General features: G+C 44.8%; 1 protein-coding gene across 1 annotated transcript; it reads left to right on the top strand.

Annotated features, from left to right (window-relative positions):
- The first annotated feature begins 1,687 nt into the window (after window positions 1–1,687).
- On the top strand, window positions 1,688–7,155 carry LOC108447523. The gene is made up of 3 exons (XM_017737722.1): window positions 1,688–2,096; window positions 2,359–2,562; window positions 6,477–7,155. Exons 1-3 carry the CDS (start codon window positions 1,986–1,988, stop codon window positions 6,771–6,773), a joined length of 612 nt encoding a protein of 203 aa, XP_017593211.1. The 5' UTR covers window positions 1,688–1,985; the 3' UTR covers window positions 6,774–7,155.
- Window positions 7,156–7,533: the final 378 nt, after the last annotated feature.

Here is a 7,533-nt window from a genome sequence, read left to right as displayed (position 1 = left end):
ACCTTATATCATGCTTGGATCCAATTCATAGCACCTTAAGCACAGCAAGTCCCCAGTGCAGCCCGCATCATGCACTCACGGCAGGGAGCCAAGCACAGCTCAGATTGTAGATTTCCTCTCAGTAACTTAGGAGAAGGTTACAGACCAATGATCACACACTCAACCAGGTCTCAATCATAGATCAGCTTGTAAAAGCCATCACAGTAAACTCCTGCTCCTCCCGTCCTGGGATTCCTAAGTAACTGGCATGTACTAAGGTGCCATTTCCTCAGCTGTCCCAGCCTGAGCAGTTCTGCTCCTGCTGCTTTAATTTCTCTGAGGCTTAGCTCAGACACAAGGAGTCACACATCCACCATCACCTGGGAGCCAGGGGCAGAGTGCCAGCTGCTAGAAGCTTCTGTAAGATTACTGACCTTAACACCACTAAAGCTTTGTGGCATTCAATGATGCCTTTCTCTGCAAACTCTTCCTTGCCCCTTGAGTCTCACACAGACACCAGTGTGCCTGGGGCTGTAAAACTGTCCCTCATAGCCAGAACACAGCTAAGTGACACTCTGGCTTTAGAAGGGTCAAATGAGCATCGAGACAGCTGTGGAACAAAGCCTTGCTTTAAGCAATGTATCCCTTTTATGAAAATGGGGGGGGAAAAATGGGCTGGAACACTACTGAGCACAGGTCCATGACATGATTGGCAATGCATTTCCACCTCCATTGTCTCCAGTGCAGGAATGAAGGCTCAATCCTTCCTTTCTCCCCATGAGCCCATGCAGCCATGTACTGCTTGACCATCCCATTAGCGCACACAGCCACATCACAAGCTTTGCAGAGAACTGCAGGTATTCTCCTTTTGCCTCAAATCCTTTCAAAATACCTACTGTCTGAAATTTCAACATCCTGCTTTATTTAGTCTTCAAAGTGCCTTTCAGTAATCACTGAAATGTAGTGATTACAATTCATTTACTGTGTAAGGATTTACTGTGAACTACGCTTCAGTGAATTGTGCACTATGCCAGGTTAATTGTGCACTGAGCTCCACAAATACACAACCAAAGTTCAGCCCTTCCCCAGCTAAGAGGAGTGCTCTCTTGGTAATTTATGATGTCCTCTAGCTATGGGAGCAGAAGAGGGCGCAATCGCCAGTAAAGCCAGCAGCAGCTCTGAGTTTTTATCACACAGTAGCAGATGGGCCTTTGTGGTTTGTGATAGGGTAAAGATCCTTGTTGCTCATCCTTCTTCCACAGATTGTCAGAGGACTGTTTATACTGGAGAATCCAAGTTAAGAAAAGGTTGGTCTGGTCAGAGTTCAGATGGGCACAGGACTGTGTAACCAGTCATTTCATCCACTTCAGTAGGACCAGCTATTTAAACCTGTGTATTGGTTTTGCATGGCCTGGTTTTTGGTAGCAGGGGGCTACAGGGGTGGCTTCTGTGAGAACATGCTAGAAGCTTCTTCTGTGTCCAGCAAAGCCAATCCCTGGTGGTTCCAAAGATAGATGTGCTGGTCAAGGCTGGGTCAATCACGGTGGTAACTCCTCTGTGATAACACATTTAAGAAGAAAGATAAATAAAAAGTGGTTGCAGTTTTAACTGGAGTGAGAACACGTGAGAAGAACAACTATGCAGACACCAAGGTCAGTGAAGGAGGGGAGGAGGTGCTTCAGGCACCAGAGCCAGGATTCCTCTGCAGGCCACGGTAAAAACCATGATGAAGCCACTGTCCCCCTGAAGCCCATGAAGACCCACAGGGAATGCAGAAATCAACCTGCAGCCTGTGGAGAGGCCCCACAATGGAGCAGGTGGATGACTGACAGGAGGCTGTGAGCCCATGCAAGACTCGTGGAGAGAGGGGCCCTGCTCTCAGGCTGGAGCAGCCTGTCCTTGAAGGAGTGCACCCCATGGAAGTGACCCGCACTGCAGTGGTTTGAGGATGAGTGTTGCTTTTGAGATGGACTCATGTTGCAGCAGTTCACAGGGAGCTGTTGATCATGAGATGGATTCACATTGGAGAAGTTCATGGAGAACTGTCTTCCCTGGGAGGGACCCCACGGTGCAACAGGGGAACGACTCCTCTCCCTGTGCAGTGGGAGAAGCGACAGGTAATGAACTGACCATAACCCCCATTCCCTGTCTCCTTGGGCTGCTGGGGTAGGAGGTAGAGCTGGGAAGGAGGGAGGGGTGAGGGGAAGGTGGTTTTAAGGGCTTATTTTACTTCTCACTACCCTGCTCTGATTCTGTTAGTAATAAATTCACTTCATATCTCTAAGTTGAGCCTGTTTTGCCTGTGATGATACTTGATGAGCGATCGAGTCCTTATCTCAACCCATGAATCATTTGTTACATTTTCTTTCCTCTGTCCAGCTGCAGAAGGGAGGGAATGAGTGGCTTTCATGGGTGCCTGGCATTCAGCCAGCATCAACCCATGACAACATGCCACTCCCTGCCACCTCAGCCAGGACCAGCACCGGCCATGCTCAGCTCAGCCACCAGCCATCCCACTATCCTTCCAGGCCCAAGCCCAACAGTCTCTCCCCTGCACGAATATCTGCCCCGCCTCCAGAACTGGTGAGTATTATCCTGGCAGCCCAAGACAGAAATTCTCCATGGGAAAATCACATGGAAGAAGGAGGGACATTCTCTTGGAGATTCAATTTTTTCTGGAGCTGGCAGTTGTCTTCTTTCCGGATGAAGTAGAAAGTCAAGGTTCTTCCTGCTAATAGTCATTAAATAACTTTCCTCTTTTTTTCCTAGTACCATTTCAGTATTTTGATCAAGTTCCAGCTTGGTTTAATTACATACTTTCTATCTGAATTCCTGCCCAAGCTTCATTTAGAGAAATTATTCATTTCCTATCTTCAACATTATTATTATTATTGTGCTTATTTGCACGATGTGCTTAGCATTCATACACATCTTCAGTGCTCTGATGGGCTCATCAGAGTGGTGCTGGTGGGATGGAACAGAAGAACACTCCTCATCCGCCACCCTGTAAAATCAGCCCTCCTCCCCATCACATACAGGCAATTTTGCATTCCTGAACATTAGAGAATGCTCACAGTCACATCTGAGGTATCACGAAAATATTACCAGTTCCTCCTGAGAACATGCCTGAATGCTGAACATTATTTAGAAACAAAATCCTTATCTGACTGCAAATAACAAGTCAAAGGGGAAAATGTTCATTTCAGACTATTAATTTTTCCAGGACACACATTCCCAACAGTGAAGACAAGGAAAAGTTGGGTAGGAATGGCAAAAACACATACCCTAGGAACATTTTTCCTCTTTCCTTGCAAGGATAAAAGATTTGAATAGTCTTCATCTCACATGACAAACTTATGCAAACCTCATGCAGCACATGGTTTTCTATCACATAGTAACGGATGTGAACAGAGAACTTCAGTTTCTGAAACTTTATCATGTTGAAAGCCATGTTTTTCTTGCCACAGTAATTTATTTTCTACCCAGCTGTTTTCAACAGCCTTTAGATTTCACTCCTCAATACCTCTCCTATAGCTTCCCAAGTTTTACAACACAGGGTCAGAGATAAGCACTTTTTCCCTCTTTCCATCTCAGCCTGGGACCTGGTTTGAGAACTCCTGGAGACTGGCAGAGAGACCAACACAAAAGCCATTTTGCTGGTTCATTGACAGAAGGGCAGGGACAGGACAGCCAGAATGGAGGAGTGTATAACCCCAAATATCCTCAGGAACAGCTGTGATCATTCCCCACACATGAGGTCAGGCAAGTATTAGTTAAAATTATAATGTATATAAAATGGATGATCCTTAGATCTGCATTATATACTTTTGTTGAGCAATAATATCCCCAGGACAAGAGCAAGCCTTGCATAAATGTCAGAAATGGAGCAAACACCCAGTCAGCCTATCTTAATAAATCAACTGCACTCCAGCTCCTGGCATTTGTTTGCTTTCTGATGTGGATTAGGATCTGATTCCAAACACAGGGCATTAAAATCAAAGCAATAGCAGCAGCCGGACAGGGATGAGACAGCTCCATGTGGATTTAATCACGGATAGATGCAGAGCAGTGATGGAGCAGAAGATGACATATCACTATCCAGTTGACATAGCACTTCCTAATGCTGAAATAAAACCCAAAACTCTTTCAGTGGCTCAGCCTCAGTCTGGAGGGCAAACAAATTTCAGTGAGAGGACACCTGATCTTCTTGTCATGCACACTTCTTCCCGCACTACACTTTACTGCCATCTCTCTTGAGCAAGCAGAAAGCCCCTCAGAGGCAGGAAGTTTCAGTATCTGTAATATTATGCCATATTACCAGCACCTTTCAAACCTTGCCTTGGGTTAGACACACGTTTATTCTAGAGAACTGGAAGTGATTTAAGACATTAGCATTCCTCAGATGCATGCCACCCTCAGTCTCCTCACTCCTATCAATAGGATCCTCACTCCCACTGCCAGGAGGACAAAAGGTGCAAGCATTCCTCACCTACTGTTCTTCAAAGCCCATTATCTGAGCTTAACGTGCTGGAGATGATGATCTGACAATGTACTGCAGTATCCTTCCAACTGCACCAGCTCAGCTGGGGAGACTGAAATCTCCAGCACTGATGGAAACTGAGCAGTTAGGGGTGAGAACTTCTTAAATTACCTTACCTAGACACAAAAAAGCAAGCCCGTGGACATCCTCAGACATCTCACACATTCTCTAAATCCACTTCTACTCAATACATCTCACCCTGGCATTCAAATTCAGGTTACTCACAGCACACAGGTGTGAATCTCCCCACTTACACCATTCTGAGTAGTGACACTCAGCACAACTCTTGTGGTAGTTGATGAGTATTAGCAAGTATTGCCAAGGCTGTAATCAACTAACTACCCTAGAATCTGAGATATAATACAACATGGCATACTTGCAAGCAGACAACAAATGTTCCAACACTGCACAGCAAATAAAAAGAACCAAAAATGTATTACTTTCAGTTGTTATTGGTAGTGGTTTAATCTTGTAATTTTAAAGGCAACCACATTTTGGAGGGGAGGCTTGGCACATGATTTCTGTATATTTAGGTTGGCAGCGTTGTTTCCAATAAGCAAACATTCTGCCATACTAAATACGTACATGTTCAGGGACCAACTTATTATAGGTATGATTATGCAACATATTTCTGGTATCACAAGCTCATACTGGTCCATAATACACCATGTAGACAGACACAGTGATTCCCTGAGGAAAGAGGTCTTTGCTTCACTCTCTTTGCTTGCTACTGCAGGGCCTAGCCCAACTGAGCACAGGCTGAGAACTAACTCGTTGGTAGCTTGTTCTGAACACACTTGGTATTAAAGGGTCAATCTTCTCTCAAGCCATTTGCTACTAGGACCATCCCCTTCCTTTGTGTGAGGAAATCTTACTTAATGCTTGGAACACAAAGTTCTCTTCTTCATCAAGCAACTTCCATTGTAGAAGTTACCTTGATGATATCAGTTACATTTACAAAGAGAAAATTCAGCCTGAGGGCAGATAATTCAGCTTGAAGACATCACAACCATAACCTCAGAAAGAGAAAAAACTCCTATTTTATGGGAATCTGAACCTCAGTTTCTGGAGGGCTCCAAAAGTGATGGAAGAATTTATCCTAATTTCTGGGGTAAGGGCCCAGATCAAAAATCAGCAAAAGGCACACTCTGAACACTGGAGAGGAAATCACACTGTGTTCTTCAGATAGGACCAGATATTCTCCCAAGTGGAGGCACTAAGAAAAAAGAATGGAAGGATACTGAGATGTTTAAAAAGAAAAATGGGATTTGTGTGATACATGTGACTGCTAAAATGGCAGGGGAGAGAGAATGCAGATGAAGGGACAAGGTTTGGTGGTCAGCAAAGAAGGTGAGCTGGCCGATCTAGAACAGGGAAGGCAATTACAAGACACAGAGCTGAAATAAAGTTGCTTTGTACAAAGAGAATAGCTGATGGGAAGAGGAGACAGCTAAAGTGCTGCTACAAAGAGGTCACCATCAGTTCACATAGCTTGTTACAAACACATCATGCCTTCCTCAGAATAAAAACAGCTCAGAGATTGGAAGTCTAGAGTGCAACCAGGTAAGAAAGGCAAAACAGGTTTGGTTGCTAAATTCTGCAGCAGAGATACCGACAAAGATCAGCTGAGGAGCTGGATGGGAGCTTTCATAAATACCATACTAAACTAAAAGAAAATAAGGGAGAGCACCTAGGAGCTGCTGTTTGAAAGCAGCAGCAAGAAGAAAAGGAACAAAAAGCTACCAGGATTCTCTCTAGATCTCCCTAGAAAGCTTATCATTTTATTAAACCACAAGATTTCATGAAACCACCAGAGCCTTGACTCTACTTGCTGTATCTCACACACACACAAAGCCTTTTTTTACTCTCCTTGCTCTCTTTCAAACAAACCAGTCAAAGAAAAAGTGTTTCATTTCTAAAGAGTCTTCAATCAATGCTGCCATTACCCTGTTCCCAGAGCATGGTGATGCAGAAGCCACACGGCCACTGGGACCCACTGAGTAAGGAGTTCTACCACACACAACACGGGCAGCTGCATAGAGCCAGGCATCTCTACAGGATCACAGAAGGACGCAGGATGCTCCTCTGCAGCAGACCTCAAGACAGCAGCATGCCCAGGGCTACAGCATGTGCATTCAGAGAATCAGGAGAGACATGGGTAACAACTTCAGCCTGCACAAATGCAAATGGTAGTGTTATAAACATATATTATAATATTGGCTTCTCGCAAAGTATTAAGGTAGATATTATATAATGTTAGAAATGCTTTTTGCTGTGTGGATGTAGTTTTCTCTCTTTTTAGCAAGAATGTTAGCAAGTGTGAGCAAGTAAAATAACCTCCAAGCGAACAGAGGAGGAGGCCCGAGGAGCTGCTAAACAACACTTTGTCCAGAGAACAAAAGGGCCCAAAGGCTGCTCCGCCCAGAGAACGGGCGGCCAGGAGGGTCCGAGAGCCCTTATCACCGCTCTGCCCGGGGGCAAAGAGGCCCAAAGCTGCAATCAGCCCTGACTGTCTGGAGAATTAAGAGATCCACCCTACCATCGACTCTCACCTAGCGAGCCCAACCCCAAGAATCAAAAGAAATAAAACCGCAAGGCAGAAGACTACGCATGCTCTAAAAAGGCAGAACCAAGGAGTGGCCATGCAGAACAGCTCCGGGAAAAGTTTGAATATTAATAGAGAACAGACAGTAAAAATGGTATAAAAAAGACTTACCTTGAGCATCAGGTGTGTTCTTGGCAGAGCGCCAAGGCACCTGGCCATTACCCCTTTGCTTTATTTTATGTGTCTCTTATTGTCTTTATATTAAACCCTTTAAATTCTCACAGGAGAGTGAACCTCGTTTTTCACAGTAGGCATGGCATCAGCACTATTACCCTAACACCCATCCCAGTCTCTGAAAATTCCACCTCTTCTCCAAATGGAAGTGGCCCAATTCTCATTTCCCCAGCAAGCTTCAGCTTCCAAAAAGCTTTGGTTTTTAGGTGTCTTTATAAACACACACCATCCCTCC

This window comes from Corvus brachyrhynchos, unplaced genomic scaffold, assembly GCF_000691975.1.
Source record: "Corvus brachyrhynchos isolate BGI_N302 unplaced genomic scaffold, ASM69197v1 scaffold56, whole genome shotgun sequence".
Taxonomy (NCBI): Eukaryota; Metazoa; Chordata; class Aves; order Passeriformes; family Corvidae; genus Corvus; species Corvus brachyrhynchos.
The sequence above is the reverse complement of the archived record's forward strand: the minus strand, read 5'-3'. Positions and strand labels throughout refer to the sequence as shown.

Bases quoted from the DNA above. Each gene is read 5' to 3' on its own strand.
- LOC108447523 (XM_017737722.1), top strand. From the start codon at position 1,986: ATGAGATGGATTCACATTGGAGAAGTTCATGGAGAACTGTCTTCCCTG. The intron at 2,097-2,358 runs GTAATGAACTGA...TCCTCTGTCCAG, and splicing joins TGCAGTGGGAGAAGCGACAG to CTGCAGAAGGGAGGGAATGA. The intron at 2,563-6,476 runs GTGAGTATTATC...CCCTGTTCCCAG, and splicing joins CTGCCCCGCCTCCAGAACTG to AGCATGGTGATGCAGAAGCC.